Source organism: Bos javanicus, chromosome 3, assembly GCF_032452875.1.
Source record: "Bos javanicus breed banteng chromosome 3, ARS-OSU_banteng_1.0, whole genome shotgun sequence".
In the NCBI taxonomy this organism is placed as follows: Eukaryota; Metazoa; Chordata; class Mammalia; order Artiodactyla; family Bovidae; genus Bos; species Bos javanicus.
In genome coordinates this window covers 79329720-79347269 of record NC_083870.1, presented here as the reverse complement: position 1 = coordinate 79347269, position 17550 = coordinate 79329720, and the positions used below count along the sequence as shown (strand labels likewise).

The 17550-nt window shown below is 42.8% G+C and overlaps 1 protein-coding gene across 2 annotated transcripts in view; it reads left to right on the top strand.

The window, feature by feature from the left end:
- The window catches only part of PDE4B (phosphodiesterase 4B), a 546831-nt gene that overhangs the window by 383952 nt on the left and 145329 nt on the right, over positions 1–17550 (top strand). For both annotated transcript variants that reach the window (XM_061411703.1, XM_061411704.1), the window contains one exon: positions 7878–8072. In XM_061411703.1, the coding sequence (XP_061267687.1) occupies positions 7878–8072 (195 nt within the window). The remainder of the gene's footprint in view (positions 1–7877; positions 8073–17550) is intronic.

The window sequence follows — 17550 nt, the reverse complement described above, 5'->3', positions numbered from 1 at the left end:
ACTAAGGTTTGGGTGTAGGGGTGCATACAGAGAGTCCCTGTTTCATATCAAGTTATTTTTCCCCAGAGCAGAAACTGGAAGCCAGGGCTCCAGAATCCCAGGGCTCTTGGGCACTACTCTGCTCCCTTGGTCTAAACGTCTCTGTGGGGAAAGTAGATTTGGAGTATTGCAGTGGATGTAATTTTCAAAGGTGCTAGGAGAAAAGGAAAGCCATGCTAAGCTGCTTTTGCAATTCAGATGAGTTGAACATAATAGTTTTCTTTCCTACTCTATGGGAGGGAAGTCAAGACTCCGGAACTGGATTTTTAGGGCAAGACTGGGATATTCTGCTGTAACTATAGCCAGAGAGCTGCCTGTTTTCAGCAGAGACATGGGCTCTGCCTCATGCTGGCTGTGATTTTGCATAGGTAAGTCCTTCATTCGAAATTAGGACTCACTGCAGCTTGCAAATTAATTCTATAAAGGTAGGTCACTGTAACTATGGGCAAAATGCATGCCCCTGTGCAGCTTCCCCATCCACAGGGACCAGATAGCACATGGAGGTGATAGCTAATCTAAGTATATAAGGGAATGGTATATTTTATCAGAGTGAAAAGCAAGCTTTAGAAGGTGTTAGTTTCTGAGTATAACTGATGGAAATGTTTTCCAACAGAACTTTAAAAAAACACTGCATTTTTCAAGAATATACCACTACCCCCAAACACACACATACAAACATACACAATAGCCAAACATATACCTTATGATACACAAAAAAGTTCTCCAAAGCTGCAACTCCTGGCGTGGAGTTCCTGGCACACTGCAGGGAGGTTGGGGAAAGTGGATTCTCTCGATTACATCTGGGGACTCCTCTGAGGTTTTACCTGCCGGAGGTTTTAATCCAAATAGAAATGGCTTTTTGTCAGATAAGAGATAAAAACTGGTGAGATGTATTCATTCAATAAATGTTTGTAGGATGCCTTCTGGCATGAAACTCAGTTCAAAGCCTTAGGAATACAAAACGAATAAGGCTTAGTCCCGGCTTCAAGGCCACAGTCCAGTGGAGTGAGAGAGATAAGTAAACAGAGAAATCCAATCCAGCGTGGTAGGTTCTGGGCTCAGAAAGGGTCTGTGGGGACACGGAACAGAGGGCCCTGAGTGCAGTTGACAGGATGTAATTAAAAGAGGTCACATTTGGGGATTTTTCAAATGACGTTTCAGATTTTGGAGCCTTCTGTTTTCTCCTTTTGGAAATGAGGGGAGGAAAATCAGCCCAGAGTTGTGAAAATTCGATGATATATTACCTAGAGAAGGAATGAGTTTTCAAAGAAAAGTCTCCTCTGATTCAGAAACGAATGATTCCTAGGATGTTGCTTCAAGACTCTTTGTTACAGAAATTGGGGTATGCACAGGTAATTAGGGATCTAGAAACAACCACCCTGGGGACAATTGCAGGCAATTCTGCAACTACCTGGCTTAACTTGAATTCTTGAAAGTACAGCTTCTCTTGGTGTAATAAAAGGTTTCATGTACACCTTGTGCTTCTGTTCTTTATCCCCGATTTTTCCTCCCAGGCTTATGAAGAAGGCTTCAGTCCTATTTCTCCCTTGGAGACTGGCAAGCAGCCCCACCTTCTCCGGGTGGAGGCTGGGGAAGCTGTAGCTGTCTTCTGCCACCTGCTGGCTCCCTCTTAGCACCAGTGCGGGGCTGGCTTTGCGTGGACTCCCAGGGAATGGAATCCATTAGGGGAGAAAGAAGGGCAGAGAAGGTTCCTGCTTTTATTAAAAAGCAAGAGATGAGAAGATGGCAGACAGAAGCTGGTACAGGAACGCTTTTCTCATCATGGGGGTTTGTCATAAAGCTATCACCATCTCGAACATCTAACCCAGTGATTTTTGTTCAGGGAGAACAGTGCTTTTTATTTATTTTTTTATTTTTACTTTTAGGTCATTGTCTCACAAAACTTATCAAATAAATTAATGCTGCACCTGCATAGACTCATTTGAAGCAAACAGCAGAAACACCTGCCAGTGGGAATTGAGATTGAGGGTAGGGAGGCAGGAAGAGGGAAGGTACATGAGGAACATTTCACAGTGAGTTGCAGTATTCTTTCATTGGTTCAGCCAGCATTTTTAAAGACCTGCTATTTATAAGGCTCTAATCCAGATCCCTTGGCCCAGTTCAGCCACTCAGTCGTGTCCGGCTATTTGCAACTCCCTGGACTGCAGCACATCAGGTTTCCCTGTCCATCACCAGCTCCCGGAGCTTGCTCAAACTCATGTCCATCCAGTCAGTGATGCCATCCCACCATCTCATCCTCTGTCTTCCCCTTCTCCTCCTGCCTTCAGTCTTTCCCATTATCAGGGTCTTTTCCAGTGAGTCAGTTCTTCTCATCAGGTGACCAAAATATTGGAGCTTCAGCTTCAGCATCAGTCCTTGCAATGAATATTCAGGACTAATTTCCTTTAAGATTGAGTGGTTTGATCTCCTTGCAATCCAAGGGACTCTCAAGAGTCTTCACCAACACCACGGTTCAAAAGCATCAATTCTTCAGCACTCAGCTTTCTTTATGGTCCAACTCTCACATCCATACATGACTACTGCAAAAACCATAGCTTTGACTAGACAGACCTTTGTCAGCAAAGTAATGTCTCTGCTTTTTAATATGCTATCTAGGCTAGTCATAGCTTTTCTTCCAAGGAGTAAGCGTCTTTTAATTTCATGGCTGCAGTCACCATCTGCAGTGGTTTTGGAGCCCCCAAAAATAAAGTCAGCCACTGTGTCCACTGTTTCCCCATCTATTTCCCATGAAGTGATGGAACCGGATGCCATGATCTTAGTTTTCTGAATGTTGCGTTTTCAGCCAGCTTTTTCACTCTCCTCTTTCACTTTTATCAAGAGGCTCTTTAGTTCTTCTTTGATTTCTGCCATAAGGGTGGTGTCATCTGCATATATGAGGTTACTGATGTTTCTCCCAGCAGTCTTGATTCCAGTTTGTGCTTCATCCAGCCCAGCATTTCACATGATGTACTCTGCATGTAAGTTAAATAAACAGTGTGACAACATGCAGCCTTGACATATTCCTTTCTCTACTTGGAATCAGTCTGCTGTTCCATGTCCAGTTCTAGCTGTTGCTTCTTGACCTGCATACAGATTTCTCAGGAGGCAGGTAAGGTGGTCTAGTATTCCCATCTCTTTAAGAATTTTCCACAGTTTGTTGTGATCCATACAGTCAAATGCTTTGGCATAGTCAATAAAGCAGAAGTAGACATTTTTCTGGAACTCTCTTGCTTTTTCTATGACCCAACAGATGTTGGCAATTTGATCTCTGGTTCCTCTGCCTTTTCTAAATCCAACTTGAACATCTGCAAGTTCTTGGTTCCTGTACTGTTGAAGCCTTGCTTGGAGAATTTTGAGCATTACTTTGCTAGCATGTGAGATGAGTGCAAAAGAATCTGCCTGTCAGTGCAGGAGACATGATTCAATTCCTGGGTCAGAAAGATTCCCTGGAGGAGGAAATGGCAACCCACTCCAGTACTCTTGCCTAGAAAATCCCATGGACAGAGAAGCCTGGTGAAATAAGTTCATGGGGTCACTAAGTGTTGGACACGTCTTAGCGAGTAAACAAAAACAACAAATCCAGATGCCCAGGATACAAAAGTGAGTAATATTGGTTCCTTCTTTTTTGGGGTTAAGAATCTATTGGAGAGCAGCTAGATAAGAAGATGGTTAAATAAAGGGAGAATTAAATAGAGATCACAAGTACTGTGATCATGTATTGCTATAAAGACATCTAGTGGATCACAAAGAAAGAGCATGTATCTAGATCGAACTGGTAGCTGCAGTGTTAGAAAATATTTACTGGAGGAGGTGATATGAGCTGAATTTGAAAGGGTGACTTATTGGAAACAGTGGGAAGAAGGGCATTCCAGTTATGGGGAGCACTACCTCCCACACGCAGCATCACCCACTACCAACACTGCTTTGGGAAGCTGAGACCTCTAGAATCAAAGCAGGAAGAAGTTGTTAAAATATTAGGTCTTAGATAACAAGTGATTGATTCAGTCCAGGGTGATCTGCCAAAGCATGCTGAATCACATAGAACGGCAGCATACAGAATCCTGGACATCAGAGGGCAGGACTGGTGGTGGGGAGCTTGTTTCCAATCCTTGGGAAAAGGCTGCTTTTAATACTCTTTCAGTCCATATGCTGGATATGGGCAGGTACCATCAAATATTCAGAAGCCTGTCCATGACATCCTCTCAATCTATCCAAAACTTCTCAATGAACTCATCCAAATATTGAAGTACTTGTAAGCTCAAAGATATCAATGATCATGGAAAATGCCTCAAGAGGTTTGGAACAACTTCTGGGTGAACTGTTAAGTTCCATAGGCATGGAAAATGATGATTCTGGAAACGGTACAGTATGTGGGGGGGAAAAAAAAAACTTGTGAAAAAAATCATGATTTAAGCCTGCAGGAAAAATATTAATAGTCAGAAAAAATATTAAACTGCTAATGTTTTTTCTCTGTTGTTTACATTTTATATCACATCCTTAGTTATTTTATGATAATATTTTTAATATAATGAAGCCTAAAGGTGAAATATGGCTTCCCTGGTGGCGCCAGTGGTAAAGAACCTGCCTGCCAATGCAAGAGATGTAAGAGATGCAGGTTCTATCCCTGGGTCAGGTAGATCCCCTCGAGGAGGGCCTGGCAACCCACTCCAGGATTCTTGCCTGGAGAATCCCATGGACAGAGGAGCCTGGTGGGCTACAGTCCATAGGATCACAAAGAGTTGGACATGACTGAAGTGACTTAGCATGCACGCTAAGGTGAAATATGGGTGCTGATTAAGCCACTTCCTTCTCCAAAGGCAGAAGCAAAAAAGCCCTAAATAAATAATTACCCTTTTGTATGTTAGTTTCCGATATTTCAGATTCCACTTTCCCCCTAATTGTATTTCAGTTTGTGTGGTGTATTTGTTTTGCTTGTTAAGTCTCTCCTGTGTCTTGCCCTTGCCCACACCCCTCTTCCCACCCTGGATCTGTGGGATGCATTGTGATGTCTGTCTGCTAATTTTGCTGTGACTGGGGCTGGTGTCTGGTTGGTGATTCATGTTTGTTCCTAAGTTGTACATCTGTGTTGGTTGCTTTGAAACATGCCCCAGGGAATATGAAAGGCCCTTTGTCTCCTTGAATCTGCTTCTTTGCCCCCAGGGAATTCTTCTTTGGCTTCTGAATTCTGGCAAGCTCTTCTATGAATTTAGGCAGGGTAAAAAAGAAAGAAAAAAGAAAACAAAGGGAAGCAACAGGGAGAGAGTTTGAGGGTCTGGGTCTAGTCCCTGCTTACCTGGCAGGACCAAACCTCCTGGATACAAAAACTGGGGGGCACATGCTTTGTGACATCTACTTAAAAGGTAATACTTGCGGACTTGTTGTCTTCCCACTAGGAATTCCTGCCTGCAGCAGGAAGGAGGGCAGATTGAGCCCTGATGGAAACCCTTAATGGAAAAAGTTCTGACAGTTTGGTAGGCATACCCACTTGGCAACTCTTCTAAGAGTTTAGCACAGATATACACAGAAGTGACATTCATAATATTTAATGACTGGTACCGCATGGACACTGACCAATTAAATGGACACAGGCCACCGTGCTGAAGCTGGAGGCCCCCTGCTGTTCCAGACATCAACCCTTCAGTTACTGGATAACCAGGAGGTCCAGCGGCTCCTGGAGGGTCTGGGGGCAGGGGCTGGCTGCCAGCTGTTACCAAAGTATTTCAGTGTTTTAATACCCATTAAGGATGTATAGACAGAGACCAAATGAAGTACTGCATGGTTACTCATAAAAGTTCAAAGCTTATGCCCACTCTTAAGCTTTATGTAGTCCCATCTTTACCTATTAAGAGCCTGCCATCTTTGTCTTAAAGAAGAGTTCAGAGCTGACATCAAGACCTAGTCGTACTACAGGCTCCAGGTGGCACAAAGAAGTCCTTATCCACAAAGGAGCTCTTTATTTTGCTCAGCGACTAGTATAGATCTCACCCAAGGGAAATTTGTAAGTCAGCTTACATTATATTTTCACTTGCTGCAATATATTTGCCTTACAACATAGCTTTACCTCCGGGCAGGCTGGCAAACAGGCTGAAATGTGTGAGTGATTGCCTACCTGCCTGCTTGCCTGCAGAGTCTGAAAGACCGTCCCATCCCAGACCATGAGCCTGCTGTGAAAATCCATCTGCAGTACCATGAAAGCCCAAATACGTATATTGGATTGTTATGGCTCTTCCTTGTCCTCTTCATGGGAGATTCTCACTTGCTGCTTCTTATCAGACACCTAGAGTCTGCGGGTTGGCTAAAAGCAGCTTCTCGGAATGGTCTCTGGGGAAGCATTATAACCCCAGATTCTCTCATTTCTTATTTCCCTGTTTCAGTAAAACCTACAGCTTCAGCATAATTTGCTGCCTCCCCTGCCTTCACTCCAGATAACGGCCAGGGTTGCTCATAATCCGACTGACTCTCTACATACCAAGCGCAACTTTTGTCTGAATGTAGAGACTGAAAGGAAGTTTCACTCTACCCAGAAAGCCATTGAGAAGCTCTGTGATTACAGAAGTGTGACACTGTAGAAGACTGAGTTGGAAGTGCCTTCATGCAGGCATTTAAAATCTCTCGAAGCCTCATCTTCCTCAAATGTAGAGTGGAATCATACTGTGGAGTTCACAGGGTCATGATAAGGATTGTAAATGAAATAATAAATGAGAAAGCCATCTGTAAACTAAAAACATCCACTGCAAGAACATAGGCTGGAAGAACTGGTGAACAAAAAGAATCACAAATGTAGAAATAAATCGTGGCAGCTGGATGAGTATGAAGTAAGCCCACTACTGTGGTCCAGCCTGGAAAAGAGAGCATCCTGTAACTTCTCCAACAGCTTTCTGCAGAGCTTTAGCTGGAGGGCAGTGAGTGGTCTAGAGAAATGCTAGGCAAGAGGGTTACTGCCAGTCTGAGGTTGTGCATGCAGGAAAAATATAGAGAGGATGGTGGAAAGCACGGGAAAGACAGAGTACCTAAGGTAATACCAGGACTGGGAGAGAGAAAATAGACAGAGTCTACTGCTTCCGCCTGTGTGGTCATTGCTCAGAAATGGTTCAAATGAATCTGGACTTGAGGGTACCATTCCAGAGTGAGGGAGACTGACCAGAAATCTCAACAATACTCTTTCTTTTGAGTCAATAGCTGCATCCTCTCTCCTCCAGAAAGAAAGCTCTGCTGCCCTGAAGGCCTATTTAGCATTATTAGATTAATTAAGTTATTTTCTGTGCTTAAACTTGAGTATGAATGGTAAGTTGCAGACTGGGCCTCCCGTTTAATCAGCCAGTGGATGTTTTCAGGATAGCACTTTGTTCCTAAAAACATTCAGAAATATGCACATTGTATCTTTAATGAGACTGTGGTATTTATTTATGGCAGAAAGAAGTCTCCCAGCTAAGAAGACTCATTCAAGTGATAGTTGAGTGTCTGGCACTTAGAGCTGTGTTAGATGCTGTATCTGGAGTCGCTTATTATCACCAGTTCATTTTATGAATTTGTTAAAGTTATCATGCCGCTGAAAGGCCATAGGACTTTGCGCTGGGGATCCAATCCTGGTTCCCCAAAGAACCAATCCCTGGTTCTTTGCTAATGACTAAACTTCTGTGGACTGTTCCCTTTATATAAAATAGAGGATTAGATGACTTTTTATATAAAAGATATTGAAGGATGACTGCAACTCAGAGCTGTTTGGAGACATAAAACTCCGTGGCGTGTGAAATGCTATGTAACGTGCCCAGCACACGTGGTTCTCCGTGTCTGTATGTCAGTTCTCATGTGACTGGGTTTTTTTCTTTCTCTTTAAGCTTTGATGTGGAAAATGGCCCTTCCCCAGGTCGGAGCCCACTGGACCCCCAGGCCAGCTCTTCTTCTGGGCTGGTTCTTCATGCCACCTTCCCCGGGCACAGCCAGCGCAGAGAGTCCTTTCTGTACAGATCAGACAGCGACTATGACTTGTCACCGAAGGCGATGTCAAGAAATTCTTCACTTCCAAGTGAGCAGTAAGTACGAGCTGTCTGGCTCCCTGTCTCACACTTACCTCACCTTTAACACATCAGAGGAGCAACACTGTTCCCCTTTAACACAAGGGAAGAGGGAGAAAAAAAGTGAACAGGAGCAGAGATGACAATGATAACCACCTTAAGGGCATACATGCTGTCTTGAGTGCGAAATGTATAGAGGATCCACAAGAGTGTTTAAAAACCTTAGGCACAGTGTTTGCTTTACTTCTGTTATTGATGCTTTTTAAGCTTTTGATTTTATACTGGAGTATAGCCAATCAACAATGTGATAGTTTCAGGTGGACAACAAAGGGACTCAGTCATATACATACATGTATCCATTCTCCCCCGAACCTCCCTCCCATCCAGGCTGCCACATAACATTGAGCAGAGTTTCCTGTGCTAAACAGTAGGACCTTGTTAGTTATCCATTTTAAATATAGCACCTTGTACCCAAACTCCCTAAGTATCTCTTTCCCCTAGTCTCCCCTCCCTGCTGAAGTTCATTCTCTAATACTTAAAAAAAAAAAAAAAAAAAATCAGCTTCATTTCCTGAACTGCTGAATCGTTTATGGCACGAGAACCTTAACAGTTTTTTGCAAACCACAATCTGACTTTGCAAGGCATGTGCAGTTTACATCAGGCTATAGCAGAGAAGGAAAGGTGGTTGGTGACATGCAACTTCTCTGAGTGGCCTTTGCTGGGTAACATTTAGTGAATTGTCATCTAGTCACATGTCTGTGTCCCTTCTCTGGAACCTTGACACAATGCCCACTTATTGCCTGGCTCCTAGGTGAGACAGGACACACTTCCACCACCCTATTAAGCATGGCTGATATTTCTGTTTTGCTGCTATTAACTGGAGATCTCTAATTTGTATTTAAAGAACAGTGACAGGGTTGTGTTACTTATTTATTGAGTTTCTGAAACCAAATAAAATTGGATGATGGAATGCGAGCCTTAAAAGTTTTCTGGGCACATGTACAATTGTTTTTAATATCATATGTTATAAAAATATCAGTAGCTCCCTAAAGTCTCCAGACTGGAAAGTTCCACTGGGCTCTCCTCAGTTGTTGGAAAGGAAGCTAAAAAGGGTCACCCTTTTGTGAAAGGGGCACAGGGTATTTTAAACCAACCAATAAGATAATATGCCCCAGGGCACTTCTACCAGCTAATTTTAATAGAAGCATGTACTCAGTCGCTCAGTCGTGTCTGACTCTGCAATCATATAGACTATAGTCTACCAGTCTCCTCTATCCATAGAATTCTCCAAGCAAGAATACTGGTGTGGGTTACCATTTCCTCCTCCAGGGGATTTTCCTGTCCCAGGAATAGAACCCAAGTCTCCTGCATCTTCTGCATTGGCAGGTGGATTCTTTGCCATTGAGCCATCTAGAAAGCCCTTAATAGAAGCACTCCTGCCCTAAAACATCTCAATCATTGGTGGACCAAAACTCATTTGGCTAATATTTACTGACAATCAGGGCTTCCCTTGTGACTAAGCTGCTAAACAATCTGCCTGCAATGAGAGAGACCTGGGTTCGATCCCTGGGTTGGGAAGATCCCCTGGAGAAGGGAAAGGCTACCCACTCCAGTGTTCTGGACTGGAGAATTGCATGGACTGTACGGTCTATGTGGTCGCAAAGAGTCAGACACAACTGAGCAACTTTTACTTTCACTTTCTCTACTGAAGCTCACCTATGTTCCAGGCAGTGTGCCAGGCTCTGGGAGTAAAAGATGAACAGAATAGTGGAAAAATCACAGAGAAGTTAAAAAATAAATGCTATTCTCAAAAAAGTTGCATGTTCTCAGGAAGGTTACAGTTACATAAGAAAGAGGAACTCTGGTGTTATGTGGAAGGAAGCATTCAGTTAGTGCATACCAGGGAGCCCTGTTTGTTTACATATGTTATGCTTTTTAATCTTTGCCACAGTCCTGTCAGGTGGGCGGCATTATTATCTCTTCTCTATAGAGGATGAAACAGAGATTCTGAGAAGTTGAGAAACCTACCCCTCCTATATGACTCTGTGCTACGCTATTATCCCTTGATGTAGATAAGACAGGCAGTTTTGTACAGGCAAAACTTTTGGACTCTGCCGAGGCAATGGCACCCCACTCCAGTACTCTTGCCTGGAAAATCCCATGGACAGAGGAGCCTGGTGGGCTGTAGTCCGTGGGGTCGCTGAGGGCTGGACACGACTGAGTGACTTCACTTTCACTTTTCACTTTCATGCATTGGAGAAGGAAATGGCACCCCACTCCAGTGTTCTTGCCCGGAGAATCCCAGGGATGGGGGAGCCTGGTAGGCTGCCATCTATGGGGCCGCACAGAGTCGGACACGACTGAAGTGACTTAGCATGCTCTTTAAACTGCAAAGTAGAATCTCTACTAAGAGGTAGAAAACGTGAATGCAGGGTAGATACCTCTTTGCTGTAGATCACGTAGTGCTAAGGAAGTTTCTGACCAAGGCTCAGATGGAGACTTTGACAGTGAACATACCTGGAATTCTCTCTTCCACCAAAACAAACACCTTTCACCTTTCTCCTCCCTGGGCGGAAGATGTGGCAAGATGGAGGTAATTAGAGCCTCATTCAGAGTGTTTCATGGGAGAAAGACTAACTTTGGACAACAGCTGGTGGCTCCCCCAGACTCATGACAAACAGCTTGACGTGTCTCCGGGTCACTCAGAGGCTTCCCAGCAGATTCTAACCAAATTTAAAATTAAACTCCACCAATTCCTTACTTACAATCAAAAGGTTATAGAAATTTTGAACTTGAAGAGATCTTAACGATCACAGTTCAACTCAGTCTATAGCTGTAGAAACAGACATCTAGTTCTGAATGACTCTGCATCCAGGGTCCCTAAATTAATGGTTAGCCTCTTTTCAGTTTTATCAACCAGCAAAAATTTCCCCTAGCTTTAGAACCTATAGAGTGTTGCCAACTTTAGATTTAGACAGATAAGAATTATATATGCAAAATAACTAGTATCATTCTCACTTTAAAAAAACAAACAAAAAACAAACTTTAAAACATGGGGCACACTTTCAAAATAAAGAATAGTCCTTCCCAAGAAAAAACATTTGACAACATGATCTCATCCTGTCAAAGATACTGATAACAAAATATATCAACATTTTTGAGTGAATAAAAATAGCACACAATGTTGTTTTGCAAATATTTCAACATGACAGTAAAACTTTCATATATTTGTCAGTTTAGGAATTTATATTTCTAAACACAGCAAGAAGTAGGACTTGAATATCCAGATTCTTCTGGAATTTCATTTTATCAGGACTACGTTGGAAAATCCCATTTTACATAGGTGTGTGCTCAGTCTTTTCAGTTATGTCCAACTGTTTGTGACCCCATGGACCACAGCCCACCAGGCTTCTCTGTCCATGGAATTCTCCAGGCAAGAATACTGGAGTGGATTCCCATTTCCTCCTTCAAGGAGTCTTCCCAATCCAGGAATCAAACCCAGGTCTCCTGTATTGTAGGCAGATTTACACAGGTATCTTGAGCTAAACTGAAGTCATTCTCTCAAAGCTATTTGACCCAACTATTACTCTTCAGGATGACTTGACATAAATAGAGGAACCACAGTCCCTGAACCTCTTGCTGCTTCTCCTGCCTTCTATTCACAAAGTCAAGAGAAAGAAGGACAATAATAGAGCTGGAATCTTCACGTGAAGGCTGTGGGGTGAGGGCTGCAGCGTGTTCCCCACTCAGGAGTCCTCATATCCAGCACAGAAGAGTCATGAATGTACATAAGAGGTAGAACATCCTGCATAATTCCTTGGCATTAAATCTTAACAGTAGAGACCATGCTGTCTTTTTACAGGTTTTCATCTGAACTCTTTCAGGAGGAAAAATATAGGCAGGGAGAATGAATGAACAGATGACTAAGTAAAAATGTGAATGGAAAACTAAAAGGGGCTTTAACATACAGCAACAAAAGAGATTGAAAGAAGGGTTTCTAGTAAAGAAAACTAGATGACCATTGGATCCCAAAAGGAAGTTCCCCTTGCTTTCTTAGATGTGGCAATAATTTATTGATCTCTGTTCAGTTCCTGTGTTCTGGTCATCTTTAATGGAGTGCGTCTATATACCAAAGGCCAGTTATATTGTCCAAAACTTTGGAGGAACCAACCTGGGCAGAACCAACCTTTGATTATCCACCAGTAAAGCCACAGGGAAGGAAGATCCCTGTTTCCTTTATTTAGTCATCCTATTTGCAGTCTTATACAGACAAGTTTTTAAAGCTACTGTTGATGTGAGAAGTGATTTCTAGAGAGAGCAGTCACGGGAAATGAGATCTGAAAACCAAGAGGAAAAGTAGAAATAACAGCCCACTTAAATTTAAGACCTGTTTATTGATGGGCTACCAAAAAAATACAATGTGGTATCTAAGACTTGAGTTACAGCCATTATACCTACTAGTACCATAACTTTAAGACACTGAATGTTTTTCACAGTGTCTAAATTATCTATGAATAAAAGCACACATTTACTAAGCATTTCCTATATACTATTTGAAGTGTTTACATATTGTAACTCATTTATTCCCCTTAATGCATGAATACTATAATTCAGTATTGTAGTACTATCATTGTTTTGGTACTGTAATTGTCTTGGTGGTACTGTGACTGTCTTGGTACTATAATTGTCTTCTCTTAAAGAGGAGAACAGTGGAGCACAGAGAGGTTAAGTAATTTGCCCAGTAAACAGGGAAACACAACTCAAATTCAGGTAATCTGGATGACTAAACCATATGGATATTCAGTATATAAACAGACTAAATAATGATGAAAAATAAAAATAATGATACAAATCTCTGCTCTGCCTACCTTTCCAGCTTACAAAAATTATACCCATCCTTTCTTTGAACAAAACTTGCTTACATTTAGACACCTTGCAAGCAAATGAGACATCTTCTGTGTCTTCAAGGGAGCTAAAATATTAGTAAGTCAATGTGCTGTACTTAGTCACTCAGTCATGTCCTACCCTTTGCGATTCCATGGACTGTAGCCCACCCGGCTCCTCTGTCCATTGGATTCTCCAGGCAAGAATACTGGAGTGGATTGCCATGCCCTCCTCCAGGGGATATTCCCCACCCAGGGATCAAACCTGGGTCTGCCACATTGCAGGCAGATTCTTTACTGACTAAGCCAAGTCAATAGATAGTTGTAATATCTTCAGAAAACGGCAATGGTAGAAAGGGATGCCCAGGACTTGGAGAGATCTGGCCTGGCAAAGTGAGAGGCCTACTTTGAGGAATTACAGCTAAACTAGAGGAATTAGCAGAAGGGTGTGCAGGAAGAAGGGCCATGTGCTCACCAACTCTAGTTCTCAAGAATGTTTTGGGGAACCACAGCTCTGTGTGGCTCAGGCAAAGAATGCAAAAAGATGAGGAAGTGGTGAGAGACTTGCTAGAAAAATAAGCAGGACCCTCACCAGGAAGGGCCTGTGAGGACTTAGCATTTATGCTGCAGGCAAGCAGCCTGGAGCTACTAAAGGCTTTTAAGCAGGAAGATACATAATCAGACAAAAGTTTTTGAAAGATAACTGATTACAATCTAAAGAACAGTTTGGAGGGTGGACAAAGCCTAAAGCTATTTCCAAGAGCCAAATGGGAGGAGCTTTGGTAATTTACATAATAAAGGATTGGATTCTATGTTAGATCAGATCTAGTGGGCAATTAATAAATATTTGCAAGTTAGGATCCACAGATGGTGGTGGTTGACTGTGGGATGAGAGAGAGGCAGGTTTCAGCCTTGATCAACAAGATCAGTGCTTACACCATTCCCTAGGGTCAAGGACATTCCCTTACCACATGAAATAAGACACAGGAAAATGCTTTGTAACTGTAAAGTACAGTATAAATATTAGCACTCTTGATTTTAATGGGGGCAGAAATGACTGTCTTAAAGAAGTTCTCACCAGTTGGGAAAATAGCCATGCAATTCTTTAATTACAGAAGAGCAAAAGTGCTTTTATGTGCCAAGCACTGTTGTAAGACTGGTACATACATAATAACGCATTTAAATCTCACAACACGTTGTAAGAGTCCCATAGTTTGTAATAGTGCAGCTGAGAAGCAAACCAAAAGCCGTCTGGCGGCAAAAGCTGTACTCTTAACTACAGTATAGTCTATTTCTCTAAGACAGCCTAAAATCAATGTTACAAAAAAAAGTACAAGTAAAATTCTGCATGTAGATAGGAAACAGAGAAAGGTGAAATTGATAAAGTCCAGAGTGCAGCAGTAGGAAGAAGCATTTTTGCTTTCTAGAAAAGTATTTCATTGTTGAGAGCAGACCCACACTCAATTAAGACCCACAGAGTTGTTGTTTGGTTGCTAAGCTGTGTCCGAGACCCCAGGGACTATAGCCTGCCAGGCTCCTCTGTCCATGGGATCTTCCAGGCAAGAATACTGGAGTGGGTTGCCATTTCCTTCCAGGAAATGGGCATCTCCCTGACCCAGGAATCAAACCCAAGCCTCCAGCATTGGCAGGCAGATTCTTTATCACTGAGCCACCTGGGAAGCCCATTAAGACCCTCAGAATTGCTGCTGCTGCTGCTAAGTCGCTTCAGTCGTGTCCAACTCTGTGCGACCCCATAGAGGGCAGCCCACCAGGCCCCGCAGTCCCTGGGATTCTCTAGGCAGTACTCGTCTCCAATTAGCCTACAAAATTGTAATGTGCTGGGTTTGTCGCTAGATGGTGCTCGTGCCATGGTTCTGAATATCTGGTTTTGTTCCTGTGGGATAGTGCCCTCTCTAGTGGTTTGGGCAACTAACAACTACATCAGTTTCTATAATCAATCAAGTATTTTGTTATATTCATTCCCTTTTCTTATTCATATATCAAATTATGATTTAAAAAATTTGAACTAGTTTTATAAATTATATGGCTGTACTCAAACAGAAGTTTTTTCGTTTTCTTATCTACAGATTATCTGATCGTTTCTATAGCAGTTACTGTCTGACATACAGCCTTAGCTTTTACAGTTCAAATTCTTCAAGGGACCCAGTGCTCAGGATCTGAAAATTCATCGCTTGCCTCTGAATGTTCTACTCTCATAAATTTCAGAAGTTTCATAATAAAGTGATTTTGACAAAACAGGGCCCTCTGAATTTTTTTATTTCAGTTCATTTCAGTTCAGCCGCTCAGTCTTGTCCAACTCTTTGCGACCCCATGGACTGCAGCACACCAGGCCTCCCTGTTCATCACCAACTCCTGGAGTTGACTCAGACTCATGTCCATTGAGTTGGTGATGCCATTCAACCATCTCATCCTTTGTTGTCCCCTTCTCCTCCTGCCCTCAATCTTTCCCAGCATCAGGATGTTTTCAAATGAGTCGGTTCTTTGCATCAGATGGCCAAAGTATTGGAGTTTCAGCTTCACCATCAGTCCTTCCAATGAATATTCAGGACTGATTTCCTTTAGGATGGACTGGTTGGGTCTCCTTGCTGTCCAAGGGACTCTCAAGAGTCTTCTCCAATACCACAGTTCAAAAGCATCAATTCTTAGGCACTCAGTTTTCTTCACAGTCCAACTCTCACATTCATACATGACTACTGGAAAAATCATAGCTTTGACTAGACTTACCTTTGTTAGCAAAGTAATGTCTCTGCTTTTTAATATGCTGTCTAGGTTGGTCATAACTTTTCCTCCAAGGAGCAAGCGTCTTTTAATTTCATGACTGCAGTTACCATCTGCAGTGATTTCGGAGCTCAAAAAAATGAAGTCTGTTACTGTTTCCATTCTTTCCACATCTGTTTGCCATGAAGTGATGGGACCAGATGCCATGATCTTAGTTTTCTGAATGTTGAGCTTGGGCTACCTGCTGTGGGTCCACACCTGAGCTCCACACCAGCTGAACCCAAGTTGGCCCAGGTGCCCGTGTGCTGCTGGCCAGGCTTCATACTCGCTCACTGTCTGAATTTTTTTAACCCGCCTTGAATCATTAGTTTGTACAGTTTTAGTAGCTCCCTATTCATGCAAAAGTATATCAGCTTTTGGCACTATTTATGTGTGAAATTTGCTCATATTATTTAACTTTTGTTGGGAATGTAGATTCCAGAAATCCAGGAGCCATAGCTGATCTACTTAAGTCTAACACTGTCACTGTATTCCCAACTCACCCAGGATGTCTTCTGAACAATATGAACTTCACAGGAGAAATCTGAACAAATAGTAGGCTATTTCACCCATCTGAAGTTCATCCCCCAAAAAAAGCTTGGGAAGGGGCAGTTCTTGTAACATCTCACCACCCTGCATTTATTACAACTGCATGTCTCTTCACTCTTACTCTGTCTCTCGTTTTCACTCCTCTCCAAGAACCCTGAGGTTCTTCCTTTGAATCTCTCTATATACTCCCATCCATGAAGCCACTCTCTGCCATTACTTCAATGGTTGCCCATTGTTGTAAGTAAGTCCTAAATCTCTAGCTCTAATCCCCATATTTTAGTCTTCCCACTTGCTATTTCCACCAGGATATCAATGAGTATCTTAAAACTCAATGTGTGAGAAAGTGACACATCTCCTCCAACTCCTCCTCACTTTTTTATTTCTACTCATGACTTCACTATTTTCCCAGATACCTGTTCTAAAAATGAAAATAGTGTTTCTTTATGAACCGTATCCAACTAATGCCAAGTCCTTGGCAACATGTTCAGGGTCTCTTCCAGTTGTCTTTGCTTGTTTCTTCCTCTCCCTCACCAAAGTCTTCTCATCTGACTGACAGCAACATCCTTCCGAACATTCTTGTTGGCGCTGTCCTCGCTTCTGTCTATCTTTCATGCCCATAGCATTTTGCTTTCCAAAGCACTTTTCTGTTCGCCTCAGTTAGCCAGTTCAGTCACTCAGTCGTGTCTGACTCTTTGCGACCCCATGAATTGCAGCACGCCAGCCTCCCTGTCCAACGCCTGGAGTTCACCCAAACCCATGTCCATCGAGTTGGTGATGCCATCCAGCCATCTCATCCTCTGTCATCCCCTTCTGCTCCTGCCACCAATCCCTCCCAGCATCAGAGTCTTTTCCAATGAGTCAACTCTTCTATAATGTGGCCAAAGTACTGGAGTTTCAGCTTGAGCACCAGTCCTTCCAGTGAATACCCAGGACTGATCTCCTTTAGAATGGACTAATTGGATCTCCTTGCAGTCCAGGGGACTCTCAGGAGTCTTCTCCAACACCACAGTTCAAAAGCATCAATTCTTCGGATGGGGTCGCACAGAGTCGGACACGACTGAAGCAGCTTAGCAGCAGAAGCAGCAGCTTTCTTCACAGTCCAACTCTCACATCCATACATGACCACTGGAAAAACCATAGCCTTGACTAGACAGACCTTTGTTGGCAAAGTAATGTCTCTACTTTTGAATATGCTATCAAGCTTGGTCATAACTTTCCTTCCAAGGAGTAAGCATCCTTTAATTTCATGGCTGCAGTCACCATCTGAGTGATTTTGGAGCCCCCCA